This window comes from Ranitomeya imitator, chromosome 4, assembly GCF_032444005.1.
Source record: "Ranitomeya imitator isolate aRanImi1 chromosome 4, aRanImi1.pri, whole genome shotgun sequence".
Taxonomy (NCBI): domain Eukaryota; kingdom Metazoa; phylum Chordata; class Amphibia; order Anura; family Dendrobatidae; genus Ranitomeya; species Ranitomeya imitator.
The window spans coordinates 649362623-649379452 of NC_091285.1; the positions used below are offsets into that span (position 1 = coordinate 649362623).

At 42.0% G+C, this 16830-nt stretch overlaps 1 protein-coding gene across 1 annotated transcript; it reads left to right on the top strand.

Moving 5' to 3' along the window:
- The first annotated feature begins 442 nt into the window (after positions 1 to 442).
- Positions 443 to 1747, top strand: LOC138674329 (olfactory receptor-like protein OLF4). Its single transcript, XM_069762190.1, has one exon. It carries the CDS (start codon positions 508 to 510, stop codon positions 1441 to 1443), a length of 936 nt encoding a protein of 311 aa, XP_069618291.1. The 5' UTR covers positions 443 to 507; the 3' UTR covers positions 1444 to 1747.
- Positions 1748 to 16830: the final 15083 nt, after the last annotated feature.

Genomic DNA, 16830 nt, shown 5'->3' on the forward strand with positions numbered 1-16830 from the left:
AAAGAAACAGACTTCTCTGATAAGATATATTACAAAATTTCTTATTGTCACATGTACTGTACTATTGTAAAAAACAACAGAAAATAAAATTACTGTAACTCTTTAAGGTCAGTACAATTACAGCAAAAGTTTATACCTTTTATATGTTAATAGGTTATAAAAAACATTTGGAACTGTGTAAAAAACAATGGCCAGTGATTACAGGTGAAAATGATCACTTAAAGGCAATTATACAGGCGTGTATACTTTGACCATCTGAGTTGCGAAATATCAGTCTAGTGGAGATAGAGAAGGATATTGAATTATATGAATTAGACCATAATTATTATTAGGGGAATGAATGACAAGAGTTTTAGATCTTGGTTACAAGAAGAACCTCTATCCAAGGCTAATGATAAAAGCTTTCGCTTTCTTCCAGGACACTCTTGATTTTTTTTCCTTAGAAGTCCCCGGTTTGGAAACGCTCTGCCAATTGGATTGATGTTTCTTTGAAAATAATAGACATTGATGGAGAATGGGACACATGTTATTGAATTTTACATATTAGCTTTCTCCGTTTTTGGTCAAAAAATATTTTTATTTCCAACATTTCTTGCTCTTTACCTCATATGTCTACTATGGAACATGTTAATTTTTGTGACACTCTTCATGGACCGCCATCTGCAGAAACCAATGTACTTCTTCCTACGTAACCTCTCCTTTGTAGATGTCTTGTACATCTCAGTGGCGCTTCCAAAATTAATGGACATCATTCTTACTGGAAACAATCGGGTTTCATTTACTGCTTGCTTTACACAGATGTACTTTTTCGCTGCCTTTGCTTGCACAGAAATTTGGTTATTGACCATGATGTCTTACGACCGCTATGCTGCAATCTGCTTCCCGTTACATTATGTTTTAATCATGAAGAAGGGAAAGTGCAGCCTCCTTGTAGCCGGTTGCTGGCTTTCTGGATTTTGTAACTCTCTTTTTGTGACGATATTTGCATCCCGTTTGGTTTTCTGTGGCTCCACAGACATTAAACAAATATTTTGTGACATTAAAACATTGACAAAGATTTCTTGTGGAGATATCTATGAATTCCAGACAATGATATTAGTGGAAGCTTTATTCATGGGTTTATGTCCCTTCATACTCATTTTGATGTCCTACAGTAAAATTTTAGCAAATATTCTCGGCTTAAACTCCATTGGCCAAAGGAAAAAAGCGTTCTCCACGTGTACCTCTCACCTTACCATCCTTCTCATATTTTATGGGACCTTACTCTGTATGTACATGATACCTTCATCAGATCACTCAGAGGAACTTGACCAGATATTTTCAGTCCTCTACCTAGCAGTGACTCCCACATTGAATCCTTTGATTTACAGTTTAAGGAACACGGAAGTTAAAAATGCTTTATGTAATATATTACATATTTCACAAAAACTACCAAAAACTTAGGACTAAACATGATGTCACAATAATCTAAAAATGAATGTAAAACTAATAATTCTGATAATTCTGGTTAGGGCATCTCAGATTTTTTTTTTAATTTATTTTTTCATTGAAAATTATCCTGTGTGCACTGGGGCAAAGGGTTGTTCTGAGTATACAGCGTTAAAAGAAATGGGTATGTATTAGCGCTAATGCTCATCTTTTCCTTTTTATGATAAAAAAGAAAGTGTTATGGTCATGGAAAATTATGACAAAAAATTACATGCAAGTTTGGTGTAGAATCCTATTGCTAGGTCACTTTTATAGTACCATGAATAAATCCCAAAAAACAATTGTGAAATTGCATTTTTTATTTCTCTTTTTCATTGCGCTTGGAATTTTTTTTACTCATTTGCAAGTACATTGGATGCTAACTTTTATTGTCATTAAAAACTTCAATAAATTAAGCCCTCATACAGCAATGTCAGTGAAAAATATTTTTAAAAATAATGGTTTTTGGAAGAAGTGTAGGAAAAAAATGAAAGCACAAAAATAGAAAATCGCAAAGTTTGTAAGGGGTTAAAACAATCCCACTGACAATGAGTGGAATTGAGGTTGAGCATCCACACCTATATTCCTGTAAGGACTGGGCTGTAGACCCCTGTTCTTGGTATCAATGGGGGTCCCCATGGTTAAAGGATTTTAATAATCCTTTAACCAAATAAGAGCAAAGGTAAGGATTGACACATCTATGATGGAGCTTGTTGAATATCCCATTCCAAAACCATAGGCATTAAAATGGAGTTAAGTCCTTTTTTAGCTCTACCAACTTGTAGACTTCTCAGGAAGGCATGTAGAATTTGTGCTTCTAATTCCACAAAGCTTGATTAAGTACCTTACACTTTACTATAACAGATGCTGAAGACACTTTTGACAGCAGATCCCTTGGAAATGCCAGAGTTGAAAAACCTTCATTTCCAAGGGATTCGGGCAACTTTAGAATCACAATTTCAGAACCTCGTTAGTGTTCATCCTTTTACAGGGTGGCAATCATGGAATAATTTCAGGAAAGTCAAGCAATTTGAGGACAAAACATATACAACTCTATTCATAAGATAGAGGTGGAAAGATGTTTAGGAATAGCCAGGCTCAATTTTAGGAGGTGGGATAATAAGTAATGATGCTACCAGAATCTCACTGATGTGTTCTGGACAGAAGAGGACTGCTATATTCTTTACAAATAACAAGGGGTTATCTTTGATTCTAATGGAGACACCACCTGTTTAATTAAGTTACAATAATGCTAAGTAACACCCTTTATAGATACGTGTACACCAGGGCTGGACTGGGACTAAAATTCAGCCCAGGCATTTGAAGTTACACAGGCCCACTTGTCACATGGTGACTGTATAATATCTTTGTACACTTGTAGGTTACAAGAAGTGAGGGGAGTGTAACACGACTATATAACATATAATTACAGCTGTATCCAGCATTACAGCTCAGTCCTATTTATTGCGTTTAGTTACAGTATCAAGAAAAGCCACTACTTTACCTACATAACTGGATCTCGTAGATAATGAAGGGATGAGATGACCAAAGACTATGGAACCTCATTCTGATGGTCCATACACTTTGCCTACAGCCACTTGTGGTTCCGCTGTACAGCACGACACCCAGTGACTCTGAAGAGCGGTGACATCAGTAGCGTCACCGCTCTTCAGATATTCCTGGTCTTGTGCGGAGCTTGGCGACTGTGAAGAGCGGTATTGTTACTACCGTCACCGCTCTTCAGAGTCGCTGGGTCTCGCCAGTTCTGGGCTAGTAGTGGGGGTGTCTGATAGACACCTCTCCATTACTTACACCAGGGATTGATAGCAGCTGACATTATGCAGCTGACATCAACCCTAAAAATCATTACACATACCAGAATTAAATGCTCTGGTGGCTGGGAAAAGTAGTAGAGTTAGCGCTATTCCCAGGCACCGGGTACTAACTACAACTGTCATCATCCTTGCCTGGTCTCCCCGAGAAGCATTTCTGCTGTATTTACATGCTCTAATCTCAGGCCGCTAAACGAGTGTGATCGACAATACTGAAGTCGTTCGCTTGTTTCCCGGCCTCTTTACACCAACTGAGAAAGAATGAAGGGAACAGAACAATCACAATTAGATCAATCTGTCCCCATACAGTATCATGTTATCAGCAGCACATCTACAGTTTACATCGGCAATGTGCTGCTGAGTACAAGGATTTCTGTTCCCACATAAATAATCCAATCACTCGATGAATAGGCAGCATTTTGCTTGTTTAGTATAATACACCCCATAGTCCTCCATATATTATAATGTGCACCTCAGTCCTCCATATAGTATAATACACTTCTCAGTCCTCTATATCAGAGGTCCCCAACTCCAGTCCTCAAGGCCCACCAACATGTCATGTTTTCAGGATTTCCTTAGTCTTGCCCAGGTAATAATTGCATCACCTGTGCAATGCAAAGGAAATCCTGAAAACATGACCTGTTGGTGGGCCTTGAGGACTGGAGTTGGGGACCTCTGCTCTATATAGTATACTACACTCCCCATAGTCCTCCATATAGTATAATACACTCCCCATTGTCCTCCATATAGTATAATACACTCCTCATAGTCCTCCATATATTAAAATACACTGCAATTCCTCAATATAGTATAATACACTCCTCAGTCCTCAATATAGTATAATTTACTGCCACAGTCCTCCATATAGTATAATACACTCCTCAGTCCTCCAAATAGTATAATACATTCGTAAAAATAAAAACACTGGCGCTCCTAAATAGGAATGAAAATTTATTGGAAAAAGAAAAATAATCCTTTATGTATAATGCAGCTGGTGATTGGTTCAGGTTCTGTGTGCACCTGTCAAAATAAATGGTGGGTTACTAGTAGGAGTAATATTCACCTGCGCTAACTACAATAGGGTGGAAATGTGGAAATAAGATATGGGTTAGAAACCACTTACAATTTGTTAATGTTGGAAAAATATGGATAGACTCCAGATCCTGTTTGGTGCCAAAGTTGGTGGCATTATAAGTTAATGGTGCCAATATGGGTACTGTGCTACTTGCAGATGCTCAGGTGTTTGAGAATGTTCGTTCTTGTATCGTCTTACGGTTCCCCCTGAGGGATAAATATACACCTTTTAAATTATGATTTCACTAGTCCATATGCAGCCTAGAAATGTTGGTTTGGGTGTACTCACTCTTGATGGGTGGTCAGAATGCTGATAATCATCAGCTAGTGGGAGGCCCTCAGAGCAGGGTATATGTCCTGTGTAATTGAGTTTTGGAGAATCGACTCCATGATAGAGTGAATGTGCCAATATAACATACGGGTCAACATGCACACATGTTTATAGTGCCCACTAGGGTTGAGTGAAACAGATCGGCACTTTTCAAAAGTCGCCGACTTTTAGCAAAGTCGGGTTTCGTGAAACCTGACCCGATCCCACTCTGGGATCGTGTCGGCGGTCGGCGATCTCTAATTAAAAGTCAGGTTTCGTTTTATATATATATATATATATATATATATATATATATATATATATATGTCATTCAGAGACATATATATATATATATATATATTTATATATATTTATATTAACTTCAGCGCGATATAGCAGAAAAGCCGGTAATTCAATTACCGGCTTTCCATTTCTCCTGCCGAAACCCGACATGATTTGAGACATGGTTTACATACAGTAAACCATGTTATATCCCCCTTTTTTTTGCATATTCCACACTACTAATGTTAGTAGTGTGTATGTGCAAAATTTCAGCTCTCTAGCTCTTAAATTTAATGGTTAAATCGCGGAAAAAGTTTGTGTGGGCTCCCGCGCAATTTTCTCCGCCAGAGTAGTAAAGCCATTGACTGAGGGCAGATATTAATAGCCTGGAGAGGGTCCACGGTTATTTGCCCCACCTGGCTAAAAACACCTGCCCCCAGCCACCCCAGAAAAGGCACATCTGGAAGATGCGCCTATTCTGGCACTTGGCCACTCTCTTCCCATTCCAGTGTAGCGGTGGAATATGGGGTAATGAAGGGTTAATGCCACCTTGCTATTGTAAGGTGACATTAAGCCAGATTATTAATGGAAAGGCGTCAATTATGACACCTATCCATTATTAGTCCAATTGTATGAAAGAGTTAAAAAAAACACACACACAATATTAAAAAGTATTTTAATGAAATAAACACACTGTTTGTTGTAATAATTTATTGTACGCTTAATCCACTCGCTGAAGACCCTCGCTCTGTAACAAATAAAAAAATAATAAACCAACAATATACATACCTTCCGTAGATCTGTAACGTCCCACGTTGTAAATCCATCTGAAAGGGTTAAAATATTTTACAGCCAGGAGCTCTGCTAATACAGCGCTGCTCGTGGCTGTAAACCCCAGCGAATGAAGGTAATGTAGGTCAATGACCTGTAGTTACCTTCATTCGCGGTGATGCGCCCCCTGCTGGGGGACGTTACAGATCTACGGAAGGTATGGATATTGTTGGTTTATTATTTTTTATTTGTTAAAGAGCGAGGGTCTTCAGTGAGTGGATTGAGCGTACAATAAAATATTAAAACAACCTGTGTTTTTATTTCATTAAAATACTTTTTAATAATGTGTGTGTGTGTTTTTTTAACCATTAAATGCAAATGGATTAATAATGGATAAGTGTCAGAATTCTCCATTATTAATCTGGCTTAATGTCACCTTACAATAGCAAGGTGGCATTAACCCTTCATTACCCCATATCCCACCGCTACACGGGAATGGGAAGAGAGTGGCCAAGTGCCAGAATAGACGCATCTTACAGATGTGCCTTTTCTGGGGTGGCTGGGGGCAGATGTTTTTAGCCAGGGGGGGGGCAATAACCGTGGACCCTCTCCAGGCTATTAATATCTGCCCTCAGTCACTGGCTTTACTACTCTGGCGGAGAAAATTGCGCGGGAGCCCACGCCAATTTTTTCTGCGATTTAACCCTTAAATTTAAGAGCTAGAGCGCCGAAATTTTGTATATACACACTACTAACATTAGTAGTGTGGAGTATGCAAAAAAAAGGGGGATATGACATGGTTTACTGTATGTAAACCACATCTCATATTATGTCGGGTTTTGGCAGGAGAAATGAAAAGCCGGTAATTGAATTACTGGCTTTTCTGCTATATCGCCCTGAAGGAAATGTAAAAAAAACAAAAAACCCCCATAAACTTACATTGGATTTCGAGTTTCGGCCGATCCCCGACCCCGACTTTTCAATAGGATCGGCCGATTTCACTCGACCCGACTTTTGAGAAAGTCAGGTTTCGTGAAACCCGACTCGACCCTGAAAAACTAAAAGTCGCTCAACTCTAGTGCCTACTGCACTGACGAATACTCACTGATTCCCCATGCTGCAGGGCCTGGATATCGTGCCCCCACATTCCCCATGCTGCAGGGCCTGGATATCGTGCAGATCGCAAGCGGGTCACCGCTGTGATTTGTGAGATAGATTGCGGGTGAAGCTGCGGCAAGAGCCGCAGGACTGCAAAAACCTCGCATGCCCCGGCAGGAAGCAACTCAGAGGTAGCGGTCCAGAAGGGTGGGTGGAGTTAGGGGTGACATCACCGAGCTACGTAGGACAGGTGTGCTGTTGACAGCCAACCAACACGTTTCAGGGGCTCTAGCCCTCTTCGCCAGGGTAATGACTGTCTGCGCCCAGACCTAACCTTATTGACTGATATGCCGTTCCCACCCCTCTGATCTTGTTCAGCCTTTGTCAGCTGTGTTCAATTGATTGGCTAGATTGGATCACTAAGGTGGTTAATCGTGACCCAATTGACTTGTGAAGGGCAGTGTGCTAGCCACGTAGTGAGGTTAAGAGTATGCTAATTGACTTGGAATGAACTGTGTGCTGAACATGTATCCTGATTTAAACATCTGCTAATGAGGACTATGACGTGTGCTTGATATAATTAACAAGTTTAAGGTGTAGTAAAAAATGTACATAAATGTATGAAAAAACTTTATTAGTAAACATTAGATTTAATTAAAAGTATAAATAAATGCATGGACATAGTAAAAATGGGTTTTTACACCCTTATTCAAATTATTTTAAAATATCTATAACTGCCTGAAATGGCTGAGAGATAAAAAAATTTGTTAATATTTGATTAACACCACACATTCCGTGTGTGTTAAATCAGGAGATATACGTTATATAAAAAGTTAAAAGTGGGATTACAAAATAGAAAAAATAGGTATTAAAACAGGTATTAAAAATAGAGTAGGAAAATGTGCAGAGCTTGCCAGGGCTCATTAACCCCTTTACCCCCAAGGGTGGTTTGCACGTCAATGACCAGGCCAATTTTTACAATTCTGACCACTGTCCATTTATGAGGTTATAACTCTGGAACGCTTCAACGGATCCTGGTGATTCTGACATTGTTTTCTCGTGACATATTGTACTTCATGATAGTTGTAAAATTTCTTTGATAGTACCTGCGTTTATTTGTGAAAAAAACGGAACTTTGGCGAAAATTTTGAAAATTTCGCAATTTTCAAACTTTGAATTTTTATGCAATTAAATCACAGAGATATGTCACACAAAATACTTAATCAGTAACATTTCCCACATGTCTACTTTACATCAGCATAATTTTGGAACCAAATTTTTTTTTTGTTAGGGAGATATAAGGGTTAAAAGTTGACCAGCAATTTCTCATTTTTACAACATCATTTTTTTTTAGGGACCACATCTCATTTGAAGTCATTTTGAGGGGTCTATATGATAGAAAATACCCAAGTGTGACACCATTCTAAAAACTGCACCCCTCAAGATGCTCAAAACCACATTCAAGAAGTTTATTAACCCTTCAGGTGTTTAATAGGAATTTTTGGAATGTTTAAATAAAAATGAACATTTAACTTTTTTACACAAAAAATTTACTTCAGCTCCAATTTGTTTTATTTTACCAAGGGTAACAGGAGAAAATGGACCCCAAAAGTTGTTGTCCAATTTGTCCTGAGTACGCTGATACCCCATATGTGGCAGTAAATCACTGTTTGGGCGCATGGGAGAGCTCGGAAGGGAAGGAGCGCCGTTTGACTTTTCAATGCAAAATTGACAGGAATTGAGATGGGACGCCATGTTGCGTTTGGAGAGCCACTGTGACCCCCCACAAGTGACACCATTTTGGAAAGTAGACCCCCTAAGGAACTTATCTGGATGTGTGGTGGTGAGCACTTTGACCCACCAAGTGCTTCACAGAAGTTTATAATGCAGAACCGTAAAAATAAAAAATCATATTTTTTCACAAAAATTATATTTTTGCCCCCAGTTTTTTATTTTTCCAAGGGTAAGAGAAGAAATTGGACCTCAAAAGTTGTTGTCCAATTTGTCCTGAGTACGCTGATACCCCATATGTGGCAGTAAACCACTGTTTGGGCGCATGGGAGGGCTCGGAAGGGAAGGAGCGCCGTTTGACTTTTCAATGCAAAATTGACAGAAATTGAGATGGGACGCCATGTTGCGTTTGGAGAGCCACTGATGTGCCTAAACATTGAAACCCCCCACAAGTGACACCATTTTGGAAAGTAGACCCCCTAAGGAACTAATCTAGAGGTGTGGTGAGCACTTTGACCCACCAAGTGCTTCACAGAAGTTTATAATGCAGAACCGTAAAAATAAAAAATCATATTTTTTCACAAAAATTATATTTTTGCCCCCAATTTTTTATTTTTCCAAGGTTAAGAGAAGAAATTGGACCTCAAAAGTTGTTGTCCAATTTGTCCTGAGTACGCTGATACCCCATTTGTGGGGGTAAACCACTGTTTGGGCACATGGGAGAGCTCGGAAGGGAAGGAGCGCCGTTTGACTTTTCAATGTAAAATTGACAGGAATTGATATGGGACGCCATGTTGCGTTTGGAGAGCCACTGATGTGCCTAAACATTGAAACCCCCCACAAGTGACAACATTTTGGAAAGTAGACCCCGTAAGGAACTTATCTGGATGTGTGGTGAGCACTTTGACCCACCAAGGGCTTCACAGAAGTTTATAATGCAGAGCCATAAAAATAAAACAAAATTTTTTTCCCACAAAAATTATTTTTTAGCCCCCAGTTTTGTATTTTCCCTAGGAGAAATTGGACCACAAAAGTTGTTGTCCTATTTGTCCTGAGTACGCTGATACCCCATATGTGAGGGTAAACCCCTGTTTGGGCACACGGGAGAGCTCGGAAGGGAAGGAGCACTGTTTTACTTTTTCAACGCAGAATTGGCTGGAATTGAGATCGGACGCCATGTCGTGTTTGGAGAGCCCCTGATGTGCCGAAACAGTGGAAACCCCCCAATTATAACTGAAACCCTAATCTAAACACACCCCTAACCCTAATTCCAACGGTAACCCTAACCACACCTCTAACCCTGACACACCCGTAACCCTAATCCCAACCCTATTCCCAACTGTAAATGTAATCTAAACCCTAACCCTAACTTTAGCCCCAACCCTAACTGTAGCCCCAACCCTAACCCTAGCCCTAACCCTAGCCCTAACCCTAACCCTAGCCCTAACCCTAACCCTAGCCCTAATCCTAGCCCTAACCCTAGCCCTAACCCTAACCCTAGCCCTAACCCTAGCCCTAACCCTAGCCCTAACCCTAGCCCTAGCCCTAACCCTAACCCTAGCCCTAACCCTAGCCCTAACCCTAGCCCTAATGGGAAAATGGAAATAAATACATTTTTTTATTTTTCCCTAACTAAGGGGGTGATGAAGGGGGGTTTGATTTACTTTTATAGCGAGTTTTTTAGCGGATTTTTATGATTGGCAGCCGTCACTCACTGAAAGACGCTTTTTATTGCAAAAAATATTTTTTGCAATACCACATTTTGAGAGCTATAATTTTTCCATATTTTGGTCCACAGAGTCATGTGAGGTCTTGTTTTTTGCGGGACGAGTTGACGTTTTTATTGAAAACATTTTCGGGCACGTGACATTTTTTGATCGCTTTTTATTCCGATTTTTGTGAGGAAGAATGACCAAAAACCAGCTATTCATGAATTTCTATTGGGGGAGGCGTTTATACCGTTCTGCATTTGGTAAAATTGATAAATCAGTTTTATTCTTCGGGTCAGTACAATTACAGCGATACCTCATTTATATCATTTTTTTATGTTTTGGCGCTTTTATACGATAAAAACTATTTTACAGAAAAAATAATTATTTTTGCATCGCTTTATTCTCAGGACTATAACTTTTTTATTTTTTTGCTAATGATGCTGTATGGCAGCTCGTTTTTTGTGGGACACGATGACGTTTTCAGCGGTACCATGGTTATTTATATCTGTCCTTTTGATCGCGTGTTATTCCACTTTTTGTTCGGCGGTATGATAATAAAGCGTTGTTTTTTGCCTCGTTTTTTTTTTTTTCTTACGGTGTTTGCTGAAGGGGTTAACTAGTGGGACAGTTTTATAGGTCGGGTCATTACGGACGCGGCGATACTAAATATGTGCACTTTTATTGTTTTTTTTTTTTTATTTAGATGAAGAAATGTATTTATGGGAATAATATATATATTTTTTTTCATTATTTTGGAATATTTTTTTTTACACATTTGGAAATTTTTTTTTTTACTTTTTTACTTTGTCCCAGGGGGGGACATCACAGATCAGTGATCTGACAGTTTGCACAGCACTCTGTCAGATCACTGATCTGACTAGCAGCGCTGCAGCCTTCACAGTGCCTGCTCTGAGCAGGCTCTGTGAAGCCACCTCCCTCCCTGCAGTACCCGGATCCGCGGCCATCTTGGATCCGGGCCTGGAGCAGGGAGGGAGGGAGGTAAGACCCTCGCAGCAACGCGATCACATCGCGTTGCTGCGGGGGGCTCAGGGAAGCCCGCAGGGAGCCCCCTCCCTGCGCGGTGCTTCCCTTCACCGCCGGCACATCGCGATCATCTTTGATCGCGGTGTGCCAGGGGTTAATGTGCCGGGGGTGGTCCGTGACCGCTCCTGGCACATAGTGCCGGATGTCAGCTGCGATAAGCAGCTGACACCCGGCCGCGATCGGCGGCGCTCCCCCCGTGAGCGTTGCCGATCGCTATGGCGTACTATCCCGTCCAGGGTCAGATAAGCCCAGGGCACCTCGACGGGATAGTACGTCTAAGGTCACAGAGGGGTTAAAGAATATTTTTTCTTTCTTTTTTTTTCCCTCCTACATATTCAATGGTATTCATAATGTGTTTTCCACTCATCGGCTTTATAGTAATTAATACCATTTGATATGTTTATGTTAAGTTATTGCTGTCGAACCCACTGTTATGGATTCAGCAACAGTCTAGGGCAGACATGACTGTGAAAGCCCTCACTGGAATGCATATGGAGCGCCCCCAGACGCAGGGTCGAGGGGTACTCGGTCCTGGGGTTGTCACGGTGGCTAGACCCGGTCCGTGACCCTGCTAAGGGGCGTCCAATGAAAGGTGGTGGTGCGTGGTGCAAAACGCGAGGAATAACGAGGATGCAGGGTTGCAGTCTCTTTACCTTTTTACTGAAGGCTTCGGGGTCCGCAATCCAGAGCACTGCTAACAGGGCTGGCTGAGACCGGCCGGTCCGAAGGCACATCCAGAGTTCCCTTTGCAGGTGGAAATCAGTGCCTACCTTCTAGCGCTTGTGTGTTGTAGTCCTTCCCTGCTGAGCACCACGGGATAGTCCTCACAACTGTCGTATCTCTTCTTCCTCTCTCCGTCCCCCAGATAATATGGCTAGGACGCACCCGTATGACAGGTAGGCCTGGAGTTATTCTGGGACCCTAGAGATGCCCCTATCCCACGATTGCCTCCTATGTCCATTTAGGTGATTTAGGTCAGACATCCAACCTATAATTAACTGTCCTGCCGCTGTTTGAAGTAATGCGGAGAGTCTGTTACTTCCTCGGTGCTCCGGCCACCGGCTACGCGCCTCAGAAGGATGTTGCCTCGGTCTTAGGGGCACGACTCCTTCTGGTTCTATCTCCTTTGCACTATGATCTCGCTTCTCACTTCTCCACAAGATACTTCACTTCGTGTCCTTCCTTAAGATGCCGCCGCAAGGTAGTGCAGGCGCGGCTCCGTAACAATCTGTCCTTTCTGCTAGGTCCCTGCCAGGATCCCACCTCTGACAGGTCCTCTCCTGAACTCTCCTGGGCTGCTTTCTCTCTAACTTCCTATCCAACCCCCAATTTTACCCAAGTGTGAGGAGTGGCCTAATACATAGAGCCTTTTGCTCCCCCTGGTGGCCGGAGTGTGAAGTGTAATGTGTGACTGTGATACCTGGTCAGGTGAACTCCTTTAGTGCAATCAGACATAACATCACTCTCCTTAGTGGCAGAGCGACATTACTGCAACGACAAGGACTCTGGGGCGCTGCACATACAGTTCTATTTCCTAGTTTAACCCTTTAGGTGCCAGGCTGTCCTGTAAAAATATCTTTTTAGATTCTGCCCGTGTCATGGTTTTGATATAGTCCCCACCCCTTAAATTCTTTGGTACCGTTTGAATACCACAAAATGTAATTCCTATACAGGATTTGTTATGACTCTCACAAAAGTGTCGAGATAGGGGATGTCCCTAAAAGCCTTTATTGATATTGACCAGATGTTCCCTAATACGGACTTTTAAGGGTCTTTTAGTGCGACCCACATAGATTTTTTCGCATGGGCATCTGAGGATGTAAATGACCCCTTTTGTATCACACGTGATCAAGGATTTAATGGGATATTTGTTGATGTTGTCTGTATCCTTGAAAGAGGTGAAGGTTTTTTTACCACATTTTGTGCGTTTACAGCAAAAGCAGATGCCACATGATTTGAAGCCCATTTTTTTGGATAATAGCTGTTTACTGGGAATAGGCAATATTGGTTTTGTGGTGGGGGCAAGTAGTAGGCCCAGATTGGGAGCTTTTTTATACATAAACTTTGGGTTTTTTGGTAATAGATCCCCAATGTGTTTATCCTCCTGTAATATTGGCCAATATTTACGAACTGTATTGTTAAACTTTTTATACCCTGAATGAAATTGGGTGATGATGGGTAGAGGAAAAATTTGGTCCTGGAGTTTGGGAAAAATGGGACTATTGCAGGTTCTATATATCATTGTTTCTCTGGACATGTTTGCTACTTGATTTTTGGATTGTTCTAAAGCTAATGGGTTATAGCCCTTTTCCACATATTCTGCCGTTAACCGATCGCTTTCAATGTGGTAATCTTTAATGTTAGTACAGTTGCGTTTAATACGCATGTATTGCCCCCTTGGGATGTTTGTCAACCAAATCAGGAGGTGACAACTGGGCATATGGATAAAACTATTAGAGTCTACGTCCTTACAGAAACATTTTGTGGTTAATTTGTTGCTTTCCACATATATGTTTAAGTCTCAGAAGGTTACACTTTCTTTACTAATGTTTGGTGTGAATTCTAGGCCATATTCATTAATATTTAATCCTGAAATGTATGATTGTAAGGCTACAGATGAGCCATTCCAAATGAATATGATGTCATCAATGAAGCGGCGCCATAATATAAGTCCTTCCCGTAATGCTCCATTTTTATTTATGGGATTATATAATACACTCCTCATAGTCCTCCATATATTAAAATACACTGTAATTCCTACATATAGTATAATACACTCCTCACTCCTCCATATAGCATAATGTACTGCCACAGTCCTCCATATAGTATAATACACTCCTCAGTCCTCCAAATAGTATAATACATTCCTCATAGTGCTCCATATAGTATAATTCCCCGCTAGGGTTGAGCGAAATGGGTCGGCCAGATTCAGAAGTCGCCGACTTTTGACAAAGTCGGGTTTCATGAAACCCGACCCCGGTGTGGGGTCGGCCATGAGGTCGGTGATCTTCTGATCTGGAATCAGAATTCCGATACCGAGTTCCGATATGTTTAAGATATCGGGAATCAGTATCAGAATTCATATTTAAGTGTAAAATAAAGAATAAAAATAAAAAAAATATTGATATACTCACCCTCGGACGCGCCCTGGTTCTCACCGGCAGCCTTTCTTCCTAAGAATGAGCGCCTGAAGGGCCTTCGATGACGTCGCGGCTTGTGATTGGTCACGTGAGCGGTCACATGGGCGTCACACGACCAATCACAAGCCGCGACGTCATCTAAGGTCCTTCAGGCGCTAATTCTTAGGAAGGAAGCGTCCGAGGGCACGTCCGAGGGTGAGTATATTCCTAATAGGTATATACTCACCCTCGGACACGCCCTGGTTCTAAACCGCAGCCTTCCTTCCTAAGAATCAGCGCCTGAAGGACCTTAGATGACGTCGTGGCTTGTGATTGGTTGTGATTTTGATTCTTTATTTTACACTTAAACATGGATCCCAGGGCCTGAAGGAGAGTTTCCTCTCCTTCAGACCCTGGGAACCATTAGAAACCCAATGCACTGCATTGGGTTTCGTGTTTCGGCCAACCCCGACTTTTCTATAGGATCGGCCGATTTCACTCGACCTGACTTTTGAAAAAGTCGGGTTTCGTGAAACCCGACCCGATCCTATAAAAAGAAAAGTCGCTCAACCCTATTCCCCGTCATTGTCATCCATGTAGTACAATTCACTTCCCATAGTATAATGCACCCCATAGTTCTTCATATAGTATAATGTATTCCCCATAGTCCTCGATACAGTATAATGCAGCCAACATATAGTATAATGATGCCACCCCAGAGTATAATGCAGCCACCCCACAGAATATATTGTAGCCCCCAGAGTATATTGTAACCCCCCAGAGAATATAATGCAGCCCCCTCATATAGTATAATGCAGCCCCTGCATATATAATATATGGTAGCCCCCTCATAGAGCATAATACAGCACCCCATAGAATGTAATACAGCCCCCCATAGAATGTAGTACAGCCCACCTCACTATAGAATATAATACAGCCCCATAGAATATAATGTAGCCCGCATAGAATGTAATACAGCCCTCCCATAGAATGTCATACAGCCCTCCCCCATAGAATGTAATACAGCCCCCCCATAGAATGTAATGCAGCCAGCCCCCATAGAATGTAATGCAGCTAGCCTCCCATAGAATGTAATGCAGACAGCCCCCATAGAATGTAATGCAGCCAGCCCCCATAAAATGTAATGCAGCCAGCCACCCATAGAATGTAATGCAGCCAGCCCCATAGAATGTAATGCAGCCAGCCCCCATAGAATGTAATGCAGCCAGCCCCCCACAGAATGAATGCAGCCAGCAGCCCCCCATAGAATGTAATGCAGCCAGCCCCCATAGAATGTAATGCAGCCAGCCACCCACCCATAGAATGTAATGCAGCACAGCCCCCACAGAATGTAATGCAGCACAGCCCCCACAGAATGTAATGCAGCCAGCCCCCATAGAATGCAATGCAGCACAGCCCCTGTAACGGGGTCTACCAAGCTGGGGTATCTCTTTCAGTACCACCCCGTGTTTCAGGAGGTCCAATCTGCTTTTGCTAGATTCTGAATGAAGGACGCTGGCAGAAATTTCTTGATTACATGAGAGCATATAAAAGCTGACTGGTAGCCCACGTATTTCCAGTCTAAGAACACACTTTATTTTCAGCACACAGAATAGATAACACAGATACACAGGACAGGCCAATAGGAAAACAGCTGGCCAGACATACATTACAATAGCCGCAGGGGGCCGGAGCCTGCCGCTATTTACTGTGGGAATTATAAAGGTGGGGGGAGGTCAGAAAGAGAATATCTTGTCCAGGGGCGCAGCCTGTGGACTGATGCATTTCACATGGAAACTATTATACATACATATACTGCATAACATTCTTGGTGCTGGGGGGTTCTGTAACACGGCTCCCCTTTTCAGCGACGCGATCAGCATACACAGTCTGATCCTTAACAGATCGGTTTGGGGATGACCGAAGTTTATGGGGTTGGTACGAGTTCCGTTTGTCGACTTAGTCCATCGGCGTTACCGTTTTGTTTGCCGGGTCTGTAGTGGATAGTGAAGTCCAGAGGTTGTAGGGCTAAACTCCACCGCAGTAATCTGGCGTTGTCTCCGGAGACCCGATTAAGCCAGACTAGGGGATTATGGTCCGTTATGAGGGAAAACTGTCGTCCATACAAATATGGTTGTAAATTTTTGAGTGCCCATACTATTGCCAGGCACACCTTCTCGATGGCTGCATAGCTCACTTCACAGGGCAGTAGTTTCCGACTCAGGTAAGCTACCGGGTGTTCTTGGCCGTCTGGCCCGACTTGGCTCAGTACTGCCCCCAATCCAAACATAGAAGCGTCTGTGTGGACCAGGAATCATTTAGTAGGATCGGGTGCGGCCAATACTGGGGTATTGGTGAGGGCATCCTTTAGCTGACGGAAGGCCTCCTCA

Excerpts from the sequence above, each read along its gene's own strand:
- LOC138674329 (XM_069762190.1), top strand. The coding sequence starts at position 508 with ATGGAGAATGGGACACATGTTATTGAATTTTACATATTAGCTTTCTCC.